The sequence below is a fragment of the Ursus arctos genome, unplaced genomic scaffold, assembly GCF_023065955.2.
Source record: "Ursus arctos isolate Adak ecotype North America unplaced genomic scaffold, UrsArc2.0 scaffold_22, whole genome shotgun sequence".
Lineage (NCBI taxonomy): Eukaryota > Metazoa > Chordata > Mammalia > Carnivora > Ursidae > Ursus > Ursus arctos.
In genome coordinates, this window is record NW_026622897.1 from 45,864,694 (window position 1) to 45,885,263 (window position 20,570).

The 20,570-nt window shown below is 40.0% G+C and overlaps 2 protein-coding genes across 10 annotated transcripts in view; one reads left to right on the forward strand and one right to left on the reverse strand.

Annotated features, from left to right (window-relative positions):
* CCDC90B (coiled-coil domain containing 90B) overlaps positions 1-12,967 on the forward strand; it is a 44,487-nt gene extending 31,520 nt beyond the window's left edge. For 4 of the 6 annotated variants that reach the window (XM_026518214.4, XM_026518213.4, XM_026518217.4 and 1 more), the window contains one exon: positions 6,563-8,462. In XM_026518214.4, coding sequence (XP_026373999.1) covers positions 6,563-6,618 — 56 coding nt within the window. In that variant the 3' untranslated portion in view covers positions 6,619-8,462. Of the gene's footprint in view, positions 1-6,562; positions 8,463-10,936 lie in introns of those variants that run through there. The other 2 variants (XM_057316886.1, XM_057316885.1) reach the window with 1 other exon arrangement.
* Positions 10,668-20,570, reverse strand: part of ANKRD42 (ankyrin repeat domain 42) — a 64,606-nt gene continuing 54,703 nt past the window's right edge. For 3 of the 4 annotated variants that reach the window (XM_026518351.4, XM_057316882.1, XM_057316883.1), the window contains 3 exons: positions 17,134-17,260; positions 14,390-14,531; positions 10,668-10,804 (listed from right to left, as the gene is read on the reverse strand). In XM_026518351.4, coding sequence (XP_026374136.2) covers positions 10,715-10,804; positions 14,390-14,531; positions 17,134-17,260 — 359 coding nt within the window. In that variant the 3' untranslated portion in view covers positions 10,668-10,714. Of the gene's footprint in view, positions 10,805-14,389; positions 14,532-17,133; positions 17,261-20,570 lie in introns of those variants that run through there. The other variant, XM_048217192.2, reaches the window with a different exon arrangement.

Here is a 20,570-nt window from a genome sequence, read left to right on the forward strand (position 1 = left end):
TCAGTGGTCACAAAGCCAAGCTCTTAGGACACAGACTAAGACAAAAGGGGAAAAAAATCCAGTTTTTCTTGTAGCTAAGCCTTGGGTCTCTTGGAGCTACGCTAAGACCTAGGAGGCTTAAGCTGTGGATTGTGTGTGTTTTACAGTGTACCTTGTTGCACAGAAGTGTCAGTCTAAGCTGTCCATGACCAAATTATCTTAGCATGGGAGTCTTTGAGCTAGGTGGTAAGCACTCTTCTAGCTTTTAAGTGCCAAACCTGTGCCCACCAGTTTTGTGGCTTTGGCTGCCCTTAGCAACAGCCTTTACCTCTTGTAGAGCAAATGACATAAAAGACACAGATGAAATGGATCAGTAACCAAGGAGTACTCTACCAAATTTACCAAGAGTCACTAAGCCCAAGGAACTAGTTCCACAAATATTTTCTCCCAATCATCTTCATTTAGAAAAAGGGTTCTCACCACTCTTGCTCTTGACTCAGACTCCACGGAGATTCCAGAATATCAAGATGATAAGAAATCTTACCTTCTGCTGTATGTCAGGTTTCCCAAGTATCTCTCTGCTGGAGCATTGCCAGAGGAGAATGGTATCCAGTGAGTTTAAAGTATCCTGCCAGTTATGCCAACTGTCAGGAAGAAAGAATGTCCTCTGCCCTTCAAGGTTCTTCTAGCTGGACCAAGAATCAAATTGACATGAAACATTAACAGGAGAAAATCAAATTTGGTTTCATATATACATGGGGAATCCACAGACATGAAATCCCAAAGACAGGCAACATGAGGCTTACATGACATTCTGAGCTAAGGAGAAGGGTTACCGATCCTGGGGATAGAGAGGGGAGGAAGATCCATTAGCACCAGTCAAAATCAAACAAGTCAGAGACTCTGGAAGGAATCCTCTGTTTAAGCCAAGCAAACCTGTTTTTTGATCTTTGGTAACTGAGTTTCAGCTTCTCCAAAAGTGTTGCTCTGGGCACAGCAGGTGGTCACCAGAGCGTAGACACCACTTTGCTCAGCTAAAAAATAATCAAGAGCTATTCTATTATCAAGGACAACTTTGTCTACAGAATCTAAGGATCTTTGTTGGGCTGTTATTTTTTTAGCAGCAGATTTTGCAATAATTTAAGAATTAAGGAGTTCTTGATCATAGCCTCATTTATATTTATATATATTTATATTTATATTTATATTCCCTAAACAGGAACATAGGGATCTGCCAAAGGGAGTGAATCCTGAATTAAAAAAGCATCCTGGTATAAATCCTTTAAACTTAGGGGAGTCGAAACAATGAAATGTCTTATTTTGCTTGTGAAAAGTTAGAGGCCTTTATTTACACAAATCAAGACAAACAAACATGCACCTCAACACACCAGCAGTAACCAAAATATGTCACTGCAGACTGTCCAAGAGAAGGCCGTGCACACCACCAGCAGTTCCCAAACTGGACTCAAGTAGACTTCATTCAGGGACTGTGGACTAGAAATGAGGAAAGGACTAAACCAGTAAAACCCAGTAACTGGGGGAAGGATTCCCATGTGGAATTGTATACTGAACCAAGGGCTAAGGACTGGCGCTCCATTACAGCCTCCTGTGTTAGTCTAGACTGATTCGTTAACCCTCGACTAGAAAACCAATTAGATGGGTAGCTTGAACCCAAAAAGCAGAGCTGAAACTGACTTACCAAAGGCCCTCAAATGGCAAGACAGACAGTGAACTCTCAGTGTTTGCGGGGTGCCACACCTGTTTCTCATTGTCCCCAGATGCCAATAGATGTTTGCTTCAGATCCCACCACTGCCACCAAATCTGTTAAAAAAACTGAGTATACTTGAAGATCTAATTGGCTTTATTAAATCATTCATGAATTGAGCAGCATCTCATTTAGGCAGCAGAGGGGAGCTCCCAGGAGTTGTACAAAATGTAAGGTTTGGGGCCACTTGGCTGGCTCAGTTGAGAGAGTGTGTGACTCTTGATCTTGGGGTCATATGAGTTTGAGCCCCACATTGGGTATAGAGATTACTTAAGTAAAACTTAAAGAAAAGGAAGGTGAAAAGGAGAGTGGGACAAGTAGGTTATTAGCAAAAGGATTGTTTCAGGCAAAGTCACTTTCCCTTAGCTGAAGAACAGGGAGTCTCATGCAGATTACTTCTTCTTGTGGGGGATGGAGAGGACTCACGTGGCAGACTCCTCGCTGATCCACAAAATTCCTGACTGACTGGTTAAGACCACACGAAGGTTTAAACTACAATCAGGTATTAAGCCCCAGTCTGGGGACTTGGCTTAAGTGATGCCATTTGGGGCCTGTGGTATTCTTTTTAACATTATGTTTGTCAGAGAAAGTAATTGCTGTCATTTGATATTGAGACCTGTTAGCTCCTGTCTCCCAGGGTAACCATGGAACACAAAAGAAAAAAAAGAGGAGCTAGAACACGTTTCCTTTATCACTTGCAATGCTGGAAGAATAGAAGTTTAACAGGCAGGGGCGCCTGGGTGGTGCAGTCGTTAAGTGTCTGCGTTTGGCTCAGGGCGTGATCCCAGCGTTCTGGGATCTAGTCCCACACCAGGCTCCTCTGCTAGGAGCCTGCTTCTTCCTCTCCCACTCCCCCTGCTTGTGTTCCCTCTCTCGCTGGCTGTCTCTCTCTGTCAAATAAATAAATAAAATCTTTAAAAAAAAAAAAAGTTTAACAGGCAGTAAATTTAGAGTATAAGTTTAACGGGTAACTCTGCAACCTACTAATAGGAAAAAGCATACGGATAGCAAAGAAATACATAAAAACAAACACAAAGTGATGCAAAGATAAATTGGTTGTTCCACAATGGAAAAGAATGAAAATTTTACTTTTGTTCCTGTGTTCTTCCTTAAGGATTTGAATGGACTTACAGAGAAGGATCACTAAAACAGAGGCAAAAACCATAGCAAGCATTGGGGAAAAATTACCTTTTACTTTGAATCCAGCTGACCACAAATATCAGAGACCCAAAAATTAGATTGTCACATACTGAGCTCCTCAAATACCCTGTGACCTGACCCAGTTACAGGGCCCGAAGGAGTGAGAAGAGTGCCCTACTTTCGTAGTACTTTTCTTTCTTTTTATAAAAAGTAATGTGTTTTACTATTGGAGTATAGCTCTTCCTAGGCTTTTTCTTCTATATATAAATATTGCAGATTATTAAAAATAATAGCTAGATTGTATTGTACGGACTGCAGCTTTTTCAAATTTAACCAAATGTTTTGAGTATCTTTGCATATCAGTACATGTGTATCTTTTTACTAGAAAGTATTCCATTGTATGAAAATGCTGTAATTTATTTTTCCAAACCTCTATTAGCAAACATTCTGCTCCCAGTTTCTCATTATTAGAAACGATATTGTACCCAACAGCCATGTGTGTGACATACACACACATCTTTGTACCCTTATGCTAGTAGTTCTGTATAATTGTTTAGGAACATCTAAAATTGCGGATCCAAAGGTTAGGCATATTTAAAATGGTTTACATTACTGAATTGTTGTCCAAAATAAAACTGCTGATTTATACCATCGGTGGTTTTCTGGACAGCCTCTAAGAGTGAAGGTGGAGCCCCCAGCCCTCAGCTGATAAATCCCTCCCTTCCCCTCTTCAACTTGATACTTTTAAAATATTTTATCTTTTTAAAATACTGAGCTTCTGTTGAAGATTCATTTGAAAAAGAGTTCTAAGGCTAAAGGAAGTTCTGAAAACCACTCTTCTAGCAAAGTCTCTGGAACCAGAGAGAGATCTTCAGTTCACTGGTGATGCTCAGGGGAAATTACAAAATAGCCCAGTTTGCAGTGTTCATTCCCACTTTCAAAATAGATCTCAGAGCAACCCAGGTTAGGAGGAGCTTCAGAGGCTACTCACTTTCCTCTAGAGTGTTTACCTAGATCAGTATCTTAGTTCAAGTCCCTTTACCCCCAGTTTGAAGATGGTGGTGGTCTCCAGAAAGCATTCTTTCAGTATTGGCTGAATATAAGGTAGACTTAAATATTGAATAGGCTTAGGGGCAGTGACAAAAGAAATTAACAAGTCATTGTTTACAAAAAAACACTTTTTCCGAGTTACCTTCCTTTCCTTTTTTCACTGAGGATTTGCAACCAGCCATTCTGAAGGCATTTTCTTTCTTCTGCCTTATCCTTCAAATATATGTTATTGCTGCTGTTACTGTTAAGGCTTTTAGGTAATTGAAATCCCATACTCTTTCTTGGTGGTCAGGTAACATCATGAGTGGATCCATTGCATGTAGACTACCTGAGATGTTGCCAATAAAACAATATTTCACTTATTCATATATGAATTTAACCAAGAGCAGAGGGGGAAAAAATGAAAAAAGGTACTTTTTTTTTAAAAAAGCCCCAGCATTCAAGATCTTGGATTTCCCTTAGAGAAGAAACCCTTATGAAATTATAAATTATAATCAGTTTATTTATTTGGTTTAACAGCATCTATCAGCCAAGACTTTTACTTTCAGTGATCAGACATCCAACTTGAACTAGCTTAGGCATAAAAAGAAAATGTATTAGTTTACCTATTGAATTGTGGAAGGGCAGAGGTACAGCTTGACCTCAGGGATAATTGGAATCACAGTCTACTCTGTATCTTGTCTCTGAATATCTGCCTCATTCTCTTACACCATCTTTCTCCCTCTTTTGGAAACATGGCTACTAGTAGCTTCCAGACTCCTACCATTCAGGTTTCACCAACCAAGAAAAATTACCCCTTTCCTTATTTCCAATTCAGAACATCCCTGGGAAGGGAATGGCCCATTTTTAAGTCAGACACCACCCTCTGACCCAGATCACTGTTGCTAAAGAGATGAGAGTTGTAAGATGATGGCTGTTCCATGTGATCTATATAGTTAATGTGGCAGATTCTGTTCTAAACAGACAAGTAATAAGACAAGCTAACACTACAGACTACTTACGAGGTATTAGGTACATGCTCACCTGAGCATCCTGTGTAGGGATGTGTCCCTTGACAGGCCATAGAAGATAAACAACAAAGGTGAAAGCAACTTGGGTAGCAAAATAACACCAGTGAGACACAGTAACCGCTCCCAACAGAAAGAAACTTCAGTACGGTAGCCATTATGTTGTTTATTCTAAAAAGGAATGAAATGCTTCCTTCCTCACAATAAGTAAGTGTTCGTTTGGTAGTCTGAGACTCAATTTATCAGCTGTTTGGGTTAGAAGAGAATATAATCACCTACACAGCACTATGTGGCTCAAGAAATGACAAATCAGATTGAATCCTTCAGGTGGCGAGGGATAAATAAGAGTAACAGAATGGTTTTTAAACAATAACTCTGGACTCGGGTACCTATAATGTCGAGTCCTTGTTCTACCACTTGCCAGCAGTATATAACTTGGGCTTGTTGCCTTGTCTTTACAATGGGATAATATCACCAATTTTACATGGCTTTAGTTGTGGTTAGATAACGTGATGTATATAATTGCTCGGCACACTGCAGTGGAACATGGTAAATAGTATCAGGATCAAATGGATGAATGTATAATTGACCAGAATGCATTATTGACAAGAAACTTAAGTGTTACTCTTTTTCCTCAAATATCCAGCCTCTCTGTGTGTCTTAGACCTAATCCCTTTTCTTGAAATTAGTGGAAAAAAAAATTAAGGAAATGACCTTGTCATTAACCAAATTTCAGTTAGTCATTAGGATCCAGTGGGATAATGTGTAGAGTTATGTGTTTAAATTACAGTAGCTTTACTATGAAAGGCTGTTTCTTTAGTCATAAAAGTTTGCCATTCGTCTCTGGGTCTCTATTTTAAAAGTCGAGGCTATTGAAACAAACTAGAAACTAGGGAGTCCCTAAAAGCCTCACCCAGATTCAGCTTCTTAAAGAACAAAAAGGCTTTCTGTCTGGAATCTAACAAAGAGTAGGTGGCATATTAATTACTTTAAAAGCCTTTTCTTCCACCTGTGATTTTTTTTTAAGAGGATTTTCATTAAAATTTAATGTATAAATTTTTTATGATCATGAAATTGTTTTTAAATGTACCGACAAGGCAATTAAAGTTTTCTTCTCATGGATGATATGGATGTCTATTTTATTAGCTTAACTACATCATTTTTTAATACAGGTAAGAAGGTTTTCCCATTTATAAGATCTAAAATTAGATTTCATAATTATTTAAAGTAGTCATTGTCAATGCTAATGTTAATGACTTTAAGCACTGTTTATAGAGTCTAACTGACATAATTTGTAAACTGTCGTCCTTGTTCTGGTTTAAAATATAGGAGGCTTTTAAGAATTGGTGCCTATGTGCCCTAAAGGATATACTTTATCCTTAGCGTAATTTTCTGGTAATAAAACACCTAAGGTAGAAAATTGGTTGGATTTCCTTTGTTTTTTGCTCATTTTTTTTTTAATTTTTTGTTATGTTGTTAGTCACCATACAGTACATCATTAGTTTTTGATGTAGTGTTCCATGTTTGCTCTTCATTTAATTTGAAGATGACATTATTGTGTTTGTCTCTGCAAAATAGTATCAAATGCGTGACCCATAAAATGGTATCTTCTTTTCACAGCCTCGGTGTTTACTTGCCTTGCAATAGCATTGGGATTTTACAGAATCTGGAAATAGTAGAGAAACTGCTCTATTCTGCTGCTGCTGCAGACTTAGAACACTACGCCAGGAGAGATTTACTCCGAACATGAAAGTTGCAGCAGATACTCAATACAACAAGATTATTCGAAGTATGTATGGACTAAAAAATATTTTAAAATAGGAAGATGTGCTTTGAGTTTGTGTTTTGTGTGTGTCTTTATTATGTTGAAAAGCTGTTGTTCAAAACCTGATCGATTGGAGATAAAGAGGCTTTTTGTCTCTATCCTTTTAATAGTTCATAGAAACTGATTCAGAGTTTTCTTGTGTTTGCTTGAACAAATGTATATCTTACAGGATCTCTTTGATGTCTGCTGCAAATTTAAAAACTATTCCCTACATACTTGTTATTGTATTCAGCCCCCCGGGTAACTATTTTTCATAGAAAATAAAATGTTGTTTTACTTTGTTTGGATTTTAAAAGGCAACTTACCCTATATGGAGATTGGGTTTCTTGGTAGTGAATTAAAACAATGAACTTTAAAATAATGTGTGCCCTAGTGCAACTGTATGATACTCAGTATGAAGTCTTCGAGTTGCTATGTCTTGAGCTCAGATTATCTTACATATACTTGAGTTTTTTGATTCACAAGAACCAGTTTATCCCTGCTTCTTAGGAACCCATCTTAAATTTATTACATAAAATGAAGAGGCATTTTGGGTTTTTTTATGATTCACTTAAATTCAGTAAACTTCTATTTGGTGACAAAGTAGACGAGGCGGGGTCATATAAGGACTAGTCGAGAGTCAGTGAACACCCTTCAACGTATTTGAAAAACAAAGTTTATAATTCCCATTTTGTCAATCTTTAAGAATTTAGATACATGAATATTTAAAAGTATGCAGTATTTTTTTAATATAAAGAAAAAAACGAGGCAATAGAAAAAGCAATGGTCACCAGTGCTGAACGTAGTGATTGTTGTTTTGTTGAATACTAGCTACCACGGACTGTACAAGAGGGAATATGCTAAATAATATCTATCAACTCACCTTTTTTTTTTTTTTCTCAAAGCAGTCCTCTTAGGGGTGGTATTAATCCTTATTTTACAGCTGAAAAAACAATCTAAATGAAGTTAAGGTCACACAGCTGTAACTTCACACAACTGAAGTTGCCAGGCTGTACAGCACACAAGCCACACAGTCCTTAAATGCCAGGCTCTTTCTTACTCGGTACTCTAGTCGCTTACAAGTTGAGGCCCCTGTCTCTAGAGATGAACAAACAATCTAAGGCACGGGAAAAAACATTTCTTCTTTTATCTAACATCTTTTTCACTTTTATTTTTGTGTTTCATTAACATAATATGGCATAATTAATATATATATGTATGCGTATATATATCTATTTGGTCTTTATCCACAGTTCCTGGCCCAGCTCTCCTAAAACCCTTGCACTTTCTTGATAGGGGTAATTACAAGCTTCTGTTTTCTTGGCACAAAGCTCCTAAAATCCTTCCAATCTCCTGAATGGTAAGAGTGTGTTTTATATGCTGAGATGATAGGTGGCCGGGAGCCCTTCTATAACTTCAGAATGGGAACTGGTTGCCAAATAGACCAAGGCATGATTATAGATTGGAACTTTCAGTCTCCCTCACCTCCCAACTCAACCTCTGGGAAAGGGGGAGGACAGAAAAGGACCTGGAGATTGAGCTCAGTTCCCACTGGCCAATCCACTGAACACATCAAGGTGCTGGGAGGGTGGCATAGGTAGGGAGGTCATGGAAGCCCCAGGCACCTCTCACTCCATGCCTTGCCCTATGCTCCTCCTTTTGGCTGTTCCTGAGATGTATCCTTTCTAATAAACTGGTGAGAGTCAAGTGGTACAATTTCTGAGTTCTGTTAGTCATTCCAGCCAACTGGAACCTGAGGAGGGGGTTCAGGAAACCCCAAATGTACCGCTGATGAGTCAGAAGTACCAGTGACAACCTGGGACTTGCAAAAGGGTGTCTGAAATGGGGACCTTCCTGTGGGACAGAGCTCTTAACCTCTGGAGTCTGACGCTAACTCTGGGAAGTTAGTCTCAGAATTGAATCATTGAACACCCAGACGGTGTCCAGAAAATCCAAGAATTGATTGTGTTGGAAAACACCATGCATAACAGGACAGTAATACATATATGTGATTTATGATTAAATACATATAATTTCAGGATTGTATTACAAGTTTGATTCAGTGGCTATAATAAGACCCAAAATAATAATGGTTTAGATAACAAAGAGGTTTAAGTTTTCTCTTACCTACAGTCCAGGTATAAGCATTCCCAGGCTAGTATGTTGGCTCCACGGTTTCTGGGCGCAGGATCCTTTTTATCTTATTGTTCTACCATCCCTGGTGTCGCCCATTCACAAGGTCCAGGTGACTCACCCCCATATCCACATTCCAGAAGCAGAAAGGGGCAAGATGTGGGCAAGCCCCTTCCCTTTAAGGTCATGACCCTGAGGTTATAGACACACCATTTTTGCTCACACTCTATTGGCTACAACTTGGTGTCTTAGCTGCAAAGGAGATTGGGAAGTTATATCCTGAGCAGCCACAAGGCCAGGTGGCTGTGAAAAGGAAAACAGGTACTGGGGGACAACCAAGGAAACTCCAAGAGTGCATGCTTCTATGACAACCCTCTTCCAGTTATTTCCTACCTCTCTGGTACAGAGAGAGACTGGAGAAGTGGCCTTGAGAAAACCGGAGCAAGTACAACAAACTATGTACAGAGTTGGGATTCACTTTAGGGTCTTCCTAGAAGGAAGAAGGAAGGCTGTGTGTAGTCCCAAAGGTGAGAAACTGAATTTGGGAATTCCTGTAGTGGTTAAAAATGCAGACTCTGAACTTTCCCCGCTGAGGTTAGAATCCTGGCTTCATAGTGCTGTGAGATTCTGCGCAAATTACTTAATTTCCATCTGTAAACTATACCTATCTGCTGCTGTGGTGAGAATTAAGAGATAATACATGGAAAGGACTTGGCACAGGTCTCACACAGAGTATGTACCAAATAAATGTTTTATTATAGATCGAAGGCCTCTTGCAAACCACAGAGAAACTAACAAATGATTATAAAGGTTATCAAAAGGATGGGTAAGGCATTTTTTTAAAACTTTGCTTACAGACCCCTGACCAGCCTGAACTGGTCTCGCTCTGCGCACTCAAACAGACTCATGTCAGGGCAAACTGGTCCTGGCAATACTGTGTCAGAATGGCCTTTAAGCATCCACGGAAAGTACGTGCCAGAGCCCAGAGGTTGGGCAGTCTGATGTGTAGTGAGAAGGCTGCTGACAGGCCCAAAGCCAACAATCAGATCTTCATGGGGAGGCAGATCTAGACAACTGCCCCAAGACAGTCACAAATTGGCTACATCGAGGAGGAAGTGAGTGGAGTTAGAAAGGAGGGCCTGAAGTCAGAACTGAAATGAAATGCTGTGTCGTTTTTGGTCAGTAACGTCAGGGGGCGGGAGGAGGAAGGGAAGAGAGAATAATAAAGCCATGTGTTTTTTATCCTGTCCAGTCGGCCTAATTTTTATACTGCTTTCTTATAAAGCTTGCAAGACAGAACAATGGTTGAATTCTAAAATTATTTAAATCAGCATTCTTAGCAAACATGTATTATGGGGTTCTTTTTCTTTTACAAGAGCAGATTTTTATTTTATGTAAAACTTTCCTGAGATACTTGGTTGTTACTGTAATGATGCCCTTTTCTAAAATTTACTCGTCCTATTTTGTATTTTCTCCCAAGTCCAGATGCTTTTTAAAAGTCATCTGAAAAGTTAAAAAATGATACTCTCTAGAAAGTAAAAGATATTTGAATGTCTACATTTCTTCTATTAGAGTGTACCGCCTTAAAGTTTGTACGAATATTTGCAAAATTAATTACTCATAAATATAGTCTCACCTACATAAATATATAAAAAGTATTTTGGGAGGGGGTCCAGCTAAGTGCGTGTAATTTTAGCAGTCCCTTTGACATTATGTAACATATTTCTGCCTTCAGAATTGGAATAGTATATAAGACTGAGAATTTATATAGATTTACATTTATATCAATTTAAAAATAAAAGAAAAATCAAGTTTATTTAAGGTTATTTCACTGATTAGTACCTTCTCACAAAAACTCCCCCAGAAGACACCTTTTTCTTAATTTGCCTCTTTTCTTTGCTTGATTCACAAGAAGAGTCATCTTCCTACAAAGGAAAAGAGGGCCAAATGAGATAAGTACACCAGACACAATCTCATCTTTCTACATTATCTGTTCCAAAAAAAAAAAAAAATTTATCCATACTAATAGTTTCAACTCTGGATTAAATTTCTTTCAGGCGTTCGTGTAAATAAATTCCCCAATCAGAAGTACCAGTACATCATCTTACGTGCTGACTCACGGACTAGGGAACACCGAGAGAAATCAACCAGTCCCGTCTCTACCGGATACATCCCCAAAAGAAAACATCTCGTTATTTCTGCTTTTATCTTAGCCTAGCACTTCTCAATATACTGTTGACATGCACGGTGTTAGAAAGTCCTCCTCTGGATTCGCTGCAAGCCCCGTAGTGCTAGGAATCACATTCCTTGGTTCCTCCGTGCCTTCCTGTGTTCACACAGCAGACTTCTACTTCCCACTCCGCCTGCCACCACTGTTCCCAAATATTTCTCATCCATCACAGTATTCCCAGGACCCAGCACAGAAGATTCACTTAATGAACGTCATGGGAAGGAGCAAGAGAGGGTTAGAAATACAGTGCATGCTCACTGGATGTTAATCACCTGTGAATAATTCTCCTTGCACCCAGCTGGTCAGGACAGAGCTGAATGCAGGGGCTCCGAGAACAGCACAAGGCACGTGGCCATGGGGAGAGAGCCCACCCCTGGAGTTAGTATTCCCCAAGCTGTTTCTGCCCACATCCTTGGACTATAAAAATAGTTACTGTTATCAAAACAGTAGTAGTTATTATTATCAAGAACTAGTTAAGTGCATTATATATGTCAAACTATCCTGAGAAACTACCTGAGAATTTTTTTCCTGGATAGAAATTATACTATTACAGGGGAAAAAGTCTTAACAGTACAGCTGAATGCAATCATAGGTCCTGACCAGAAGGTGGCAGGAGATTGAGGCAGAATTTCTTAAAGAATCTACAGAACGGAGCACTGAATGGAAAGTTCATTTTATTTCTACTTTATATATTTAGACTCCCAAATAAACTAACTCCTCCTACTCTCAGAAGCACTGGACTCTACATATTTATTTATCTACTGACAATGTTTATTCAACTTGAATACAGAAAATGAAAGGAAGGAAAAAGGAGAAAAGGATATGCAGAAGGCGGAATATACTACTATGAATACGACTAGATAGAAAATACCTCAGTATGTCCACACAGTATTTCATTTAACATCAATACAATCTCGTGAGATAGGTGTTATCCCCTTTTTAGATGAAATTGAGACTCAGAAGCTTTGCAGAAACGCAGTGCCAGGCCTGCAGCTGCCATTAGAGGTCGGTGACATTTGCTCATTTACAAAAATTCCATTAACCTAAAGCAGGACTGCAAAAAACGATGGGCCCAGAGGACAGGGCCCTCAAGTCAGCTCTCCTGAAAACCTACACATTGTTGGAAGAGAGCAAAGTTTTCAGGGAGGATGTGCTGGAGAATATGGAATCAAACCCAACCCTGAAAACAGATACTTCAGAGTAAGAAAATATTTTAAACAGCTACTAAAACACAGAAGTTTTCTAGGCAGACAAATCAATCTGCAATGACTCAGAAGAAGGTGAGGCTTGGGTAATCTCCGAAAGATCTAGGAGCTGGACAAAACAACACATATTCCTGTCCTGGCGGTGGGGTCGGCAGAGTGCCTGCCCCAGGGTGACGAGGCAACAATGGGGTTGGGACTGTCCGGGGTTGGGACTGTCCGTGGTCGTTACTGAAAGGTAAGTGTCCGCCAGTCCTCTAGCCAACAGCCTGTGACTGCGCGGGCTGGCCTCTCTGTACAAAAGTCCCCCGGGGGCTAAAGGTGGTACAAGGTGAGCACCACAAAAATGACGAGAATGGGTTATTATAATTAATTACATCTCTTGGAAAACTAAGGACTGGTGAGCTACCAAAACTCCACGAAAGCATTTGAATTTGTATGTGCAGAGAAATACACACACATGTTTGTAAATGAATCGAACACTATGTAACATGAGGCATACATACCAAACTGCTCCCACTAGCTTCCTCCAGAGCCTGGGACTCGGTGTGGGAAGGAACGATTCCCCTGTTTTTAACATTTTAAAACAAGCATGTAGACTACTTAAATATTTTAAATGTGGTTATTAAAGAGACTAATGATAAGTTTGTGCAAAATAACAAGGAGCCAGGAAGTTTTTTTTATTAATCAGATTAGAGGTGATACGGGTCTGGAACAGAATTAACTCACCCGTGATGACTGAAGACATCTCAGTATGGAAGGAAAATATGAAGCATACCTGAATCCCTACACCTTGTCACATGAGCTTCCCTGAGGGCCACATCATGGCCGTCTTCACTCACAGAAGAGAGTGAGGGTCACAGAATGTCCCCAGGGTGCTCTCTGCCTGTCCACTCTGAGACTAGGTGGCCCAAATACAAGCACCACTGGGGGTTTCTTGCTGCCACTTTCACTCTATTCTCTATACTCTACCTGCTTTTCTGTATTCGTTCTTTGTATCCATTTCTCATGTTCATTTCTTTTCAGCTTTCTTCTACATAGTTGTCCTTTTTGTCACTCTGAATTCCAAATTCATAATTCTAGTTAAAAATTATGCAAAGAGCTAAGGCTATGGGATCAAAGCTAGGAATTGAATACTGGTCCCACCATTACTAGCTGTGTGAATTTAGGCAAATCACTTAACCTCTCTGAGCCTTGGTTTCCTCACATGTTAAATGAGGGCAAATCAAATGACATGTGATAACACATGAAAGAACTCTGTAAAGTGTTACAAGTGTTAGCTTTCATTACTCTATAATCCGAACAAATCACACTCTGGCTCCTTTCTATTCTTCAAACTTCTTTTGAGGATATGCTCACTTTGGCAGCACACATACTAAAAACTTCTTTTGAGGGGCGCCTGGGTGGCACAGCGGTTAAGCGTCTGCCTTCGGCTCAGGGCGTGTTCCCGGCGTTATGGGATCGAGCCCCACGTCAGGCTCCCCCACTAGGAGCCTGCTTCTTGTTCTCCCACTCCCCCTGCTTGTGTTCCCTCTCTCGCTGGCTGTCTCTGTCTCTGTCGAATAAATAAAATCTTTAAAAAAAAAAAACTTCTTTTGATGAGCTGAAGCTTTCTTACATGGATTCCATTCCACTTTATTCTGGCTATTTAGCATGTTAAAATATATATACTCTAGCTGTCTGAGAATTCTTATCACTCTGCTTATAAGAAAATATTTTTCCTTATATGTCTCAATAACACTGTACACTTATGAACAAGGATGCTGTTCTAAGCAGTACATATATGGATATATATGTATGTATGTATGTGTATGTGTGTGTACATACAAAGTTTTGTATAGTTATATATATAAAGATGCAGCTATGTAGAGATATATTCCTTTAATTTTCACATTTCACAAAGTATAAATTATTATCTCCAGTTTAAAAATAAGGCAGAGAAGTTAAACAACTTGTCCAAACCAAAAAACGGTGTGGCCAAGAACCAAACCCAAAGAGTCCCAGTCCAAAGCTTATGGTCTTAGCTACCCTTATATACTACTTCTTGAGAGAGATTAATTGTTAAGAAGGACACCAACCACAGCAAAGTTGGGGACCTGAATCTTTTCCAGCGTCTCCCTGAGTTGATCCACCTCTGCACGATACTCATCCAGCTGACCTTCTAATTTTTCTCTACGAAGCCGCTCGTACTCCAGCTGGCCCTGCAGCTCCTTGATGGTCCTGTCAAAAAAAGTTGTTCTTGAGCAATCTCCAATATCAACTAACAATTATTTTTGGCCATAGTGAAAAGTATCCATGCATTGCATTTAAGGCAAATAAAACAAAGAATTTGACAAATATGAATGGGGAATCTACTATGAGCCAGCACTGATCTAGACACCAAGGATAGAGCAGTGAACAAAACAGGCCGAATGTGCCCTCCTGGGGCTTACCTTAGCAGTGGAGGAAGAAAACAAACAAGTAAATATATGGAATGGGGAAGGTGAAAAATGCTAAGGAAGAAAAAAATAAAGCAAGAAAGTAATATCAATGTTGTCAGGGAGGAGATTAACACTTCATACACAGTGGCCAGGGAAGAAGGCCTTACTGAGAAGGGGTCTTCTGAGCAAAGTCCTAAAGGAAATAAAAGAGCTACCCAAGTAGACATCTGGGGAAAAGCATCCCAGACAGAAGGAATAGCAAGTGTAAAGACCCTACGGCAGAAGTATGCCTAGGAAACTGGAAGAAAACCAGAAGCCAATGTGGCTGGAGTAGTTTAAAGTACAAAAGATTGGGGTGCTTGGGTGGCTCAGTCAGTTGGGCATCTGCCTTTGGCTTGGGTTGTGGTCCCAGGGTCCTGGGATCAAGCCCCGTGTAGGGCTTCCTGCTCAGTGGGGAGCCTGCCTTTCCCTCTCCCTTTGCTGCTCCCCCAGCTTGTGCTCTCCCTCTCTCTGTCAAATAAATAAAATCTTCAAAAAAAAAAAAAAGTACAAAAGGAAGAGTAGTAGGTCGGGGAGGCAAAAGGGAGCCAGAACAAGCAGGGGCTTGGAGGTCATAGCACAGACCTATGCTCTCACTCTCAGTGAAGTGGGAAGCAACTGGAGGGTCTGAGCAGAGAAACAGCATGATCTGACTGAGATTTGTTTTTCTTTGCTTTTGTATTTTTTTTTAATGATCGACAAATTACTATGAGTAAAATACACAAATATCAACTGAACAATTCAATGAGTTTTGATTAACATGTAAACTCTGTAATCACCACCACTACCAAGATATAGAATATTTCCATTGCCTCAGAAAGTTCCCCCATGCCCCTCCCAGGCAACCTGCATTTCTCATAGGAATCACATTCTGAATATCTATCCTATTAGGTTTCTTTTGCTTATGCTTATAAATGAAAGTGCATATTACATACTTTCGTGTGCCTGGATTCTTTCAGTCAAAGGTATGCGAGATATACTGCACCTAGGTTTTAACATGATTGCTCTGGACACTGTGCTGAGAACAGACTTTGGGGTATGGGGAATTAGGGGGCAGGGACAGGAAGCTAGGAGACATATCAGGAAGACGTTAAAATAAACCCAGACAAGAGATGATGTGATTTGAACCAAGGTACTTTTCTGCCTTATTGCTGGATGGTAGGGGGAAGAGAATTCCCAAGGCAGGCTGGGTAGGATGTCAGGTTCCCAGGAGGGCGATCTAAAAGCACTCAGTAGTAGCTCTGGTATGGAAGTGTGCGGGATTAAGACCAGGAATAGGCAAGAAGAATGCCCACTGTGGAAGCCTAGAATTCAGCAAATACTAAAGGAAAATCATCCCCAGCACAGAGCAATTCACCCATGCTTTGTTGTATTGTGACTCTGATCTACTAAGATAACAATAAAATCAAAAAGACATCCCTCAAACCAATACTTACCCAGTTTTTCTTGGCAATTAGACCTAAAAGCAGGAGTTTGTACCTGAAGAATAAATGTCTTAAGATGTACTCAACACAAAGTGGAGCACCAGTGCTAGAGAAGTATTAAAGCTCACTCAGAAGACAACTTCAGTCTCAGCTGACATGAAAGTACCTTCTGGCCACAAAGGCTAAAGCAATCTTGAAAAAAAAATACCTGTTCAAAATCACACCAAAGTATAACCATTTCAAAGTGAAATGTTATTAATTAGAGTTAAAAGTTCCAAATCGTAATCATCTTAGACAACAGGTTTGGAGTCCAACAGACTCAGGCTCAAATTCTCGCTCCACCTCCCACCCTTCCAGTCCCAATGGATAGGAATGGTTAGAGATGGTTTGTTGAAACTCAAAGTAGCTGTGGTCTCAAAAAAAAAAAAAAAGTCTGGGGTGCCTGGGTGGCTCAGTCAGTTGAGTGTCCAACTCTTGATTTCAGCTCAGATCATGATCTTGGGGTCCTGGGATAGAGCTCCATGTCGGGCTCCACACAGGGAATCTGCTTGGGATTCTCCCTCTCCCTCTGCCCATGCTATCTCTTGCTCTCTCTCTAAAATAAATAAATAAATCTTTATTTTTTTTTTTAAAGTCTTAACTCTATAGTTTCAGTTTTACAAGATGAAAGAGTTCAGGAGATTGGTTGCACAAAAGTGTGGATGTACTTAACACTACTGAATTAATGGTTAAGATGATATAGTTCATGTTACGTGTATTTTACCACAACTAAAAATAATCTTAACACTTTCTCCACCCAGGGGCTTAAGACAAAAACTGGACAGAACCTTACATTCTTGCTAAGGATGGAAAAACAAGCTGTTCATCAACAAACCTTAGAGTTTTGAAGCACTTAGAAAGGTAACTAAAACAAACCATTAGAGTTTTGAGGGACATTACTTTTCAAACTCAAGCTGTTCTTTCTTCTGCTTTAGATCTTCTTCTGTTATCCCTCCCAAGTGTTTATAGTTGCTCTCAGCAATTTCCAGCATGTGTCTCAACTCAACAATTTTCTTATAAGCTCTCACTGCAAGACAAAGTTGAATACGAACCTAGTTTAGACAGACAACAGCTCATGTGCTCACAGGATGCTGGTCCTGAAATATATGCTTCTTCTAGATCCAGTGCCTGAGTGCTCTGGGGAGGGGGTGGAAGGAAGGTGGCATATACATAGAGGGGTAAATATCAGTAATAAAATATCAGGATAAACAAGCACTGAAAGACCTAAATGGAGGTCCTGCTTCCTGCTATTGGAGGATGTATCAAACTGCTGTCGCTATTAATACTATAAACAGGAAGGTTTAAGGAAGACCCCAGTTTCTTAGGATTAATGGTGTATTACAAGACCATACGAAATCTACTATATGTAAGAAAATTGGAAAAACTGAAATATGCTTGATTTATTTAAAATATACCAGATCTAACCCAGCCCCCCAATTTTATGATTAGTCACTTGTAATTATCTGTTTATGCAAGAGAACACTGAGAGAAAGAAGTATTGAGAGTTGCTTTTAGCTTTATCCAACTACCGAAACTGTGATTGTTCTATTTTTTGTGGCAGTGGCTCTTAACGGGGAGAATTCCACCCCCCCCAAAGGACATGCGGCAACATCTGGAGACATTTTTGCTTGTCACACTTGGGGGATGGAGGGGAATAGACTATCGGCATCTAGAGGCTTGGAATGCTACTAAAATCTTAAAATACAAAGGAGAATCCCCCTCAACAAATACGCATCTGGCCCAAAATATCAATAGTACAGAAGTTGAGAAACCCTGCTTTATGGGACCAGGTTAGCAAGTCACAGCCTCTTTTCCCTAACACTTAACACTCTGATTTACCTCTCAGTAGGCTATAGAGCTGTAGGTTCCAAACTGCAGACATCAGAATCAACCGGGGTGCTCTTTAAAAATGTACATTTGTGTCCCATACCAGACCTATAAGTTCAGGTATTACTGGTACTTAGTAAAAGTCCCTCAGACAATTTTGATGGGCAGACAAGGTTTGGGAACCACTATAACCACTAACAAGCAAATAAAAGCAATTTAAAAAAATGAAGTTATGGAAGAAAAGATCAAAAGAACTGTGGCTATTTAGATTATATAATAATTCTTTAATATTTGAAGGCTATGTTTTGAAAGAGCTGTTCTATATCATCATCAGAGGTAAGAGGAAGGATTAAATGAGATTAGCTCCAGGAAGAGAGATTTTAACTCAACAAAGGAGAAACTTTTCAACAGAAACAGTAAGAACTATCTATCATGTATTTCTGGACACTATACTAAGTTCCTTATACATTTTAATTCTCACAAGAACACTGTCAGATGAAAATGGGACCCCCTGAGATAATGAGTATCTTGTCACTGAAGATGACTAAGTGGATGCTGGATGACATGTGACAAGGAATGTTGAGTCAGGAGTCAAACTTCAAATGGGTATAGAGTTCAATGATGCCATAGCTTTGAATATAATTTACTAAAGAATGCTTTGAATTAAGGTTCAGTTCCAGGAATTCTGGGATGACAAGAAATCTGATCAGTCCCCTGTAGGTGTTCTGGCAAAATCTAGTGTCCCAAGAAGAAGCCATCTTGCCCTTTGGGCTTTGCTCTGGAATAAAATCAAATAGGGACAAGAAAACAGCACATGATTTCATACCTCCACCACCTGCAAACAGCCTAGCTGGGTATCAGTGAGCTTCACTGTACAGCAAGGGGTAAGAGTACATTTGTATCAAACATACCACAATAGGAAACTGTTCTAGTCACACTCTTGGTCTTTTCTAAAACATCTTTTCAAAATCTTATGATTCACTGACAATGATCACCTTACAAACATCTCTTACTCAAATAATTTCAGAAGTAAACTGAAAGTCTGCGAGTCAACTACTCATTTTCTGAGGTCCTAAGTCCTCTCTAATTCTCAATAGAATCACAAAAAAAGTAACTTAAGCACAAACAAGGAAATAAAAAGTAGGTAAATCAAACTTCATCAAAATTAAAAACTTTTGCAAGATTCCAGTACAAGATAGCAAAGAAAGACCCTAAACTCACCTCCTCCACAGACGCACTAAATCTACACCTATTTATAGAGCAGTTGCTCCTGAATAAGAACCAAGGGCTGACTGAACAGCTTCTTTGCAACAAAAGATGGGGAGACCACATAGAGAGCAGCAAGAGAGACAGAGACATGGTAATGAAGAGAATCCCCATTCCTGATGTTATGAACTACAGTGGGAAGGGACTAACTACTGAGGGACCAGGAGTAGATTTGTCTGCTCAGAGGCACAGAAAAAAAAGTCAAAGTTTAAAGGGGCAACTAGAATAGTTGCCTCACAACATTTGGCACTAAAGCCCAGAGGGGCTGAATTTTGTGAGTTCTAAAAACCAGAGAGACTTATAAGCATGGAATTTTAAAAATCTCTGGGCTCAGTTATGGAAGAGCCTGGAGAATGATAGGAAGCTGAGTCCTCCCCTCTTAAAGAGACAGCAGGACAAACAGCCTGCGGATACATAACCCAGAAGGAGCAGTTTGAAAAATCCCAGGGGCACATGGGAGGGACAGTTATTTACTCATGTCAGAGACAGTCCTGGAGGGGTAAGGCTCACAGGAAGACCTCTCCAGGAACAAAGAAGCTGGCAGGCACATTCTCCCTCCCTTGGCCCCTAGCATAAAAACAAGGCCACCTGTGGGAGCCTGCAGGAGCCAGCACAGGGCCAGTATTCAGTACCTAACTTGCTTACACCAAGCCCCACCCACCTGTGTATCAGTGGATCTGCCCTTCTTAGTTACTTTTTACCTCAGTCCCCTCTCCCAGAAGACCTGCAAAAATCTTGTCAACACCACATCATCCGACCAGTGAGTTTTGTGGGGACTTGATCCTCAGAGCAGCAGCAGATCTCATTTTGCAAGCAGACCTGCACTTGCCTTGTTAAAACTGTGCACCTCACCCTGGCTGGGGACCAAACGATGTCCACAACAGGCAAAGTGAGCCTCTGCAGATGAATGAACGGAAGGAAAAAGCAGCCAGGACACAACAGCAGGGTGCATGCAACAAAGGAGACACCCTCTGAATTGCCAGGTTCTGAGAAACAGGAGATGCTGCACTGCGAGGCACTACAGGACCTATCCTTCTTAAAGCCATTACTTTCAAGAGCAGGAAACATAGCTGACTTTCCTAATACACAAAAACAGATACAGAAAGGTAGACAAATGAGAAGACAGAGGAATATCCCAAATGGAAAAAAAAAAAAAAAAAAAAACAGGACAAAACCACAGCAAGAGACCTAAACAAAATGGATATAAGAAATATTCCCGATAGACAACTTAAAGTAATGATCAT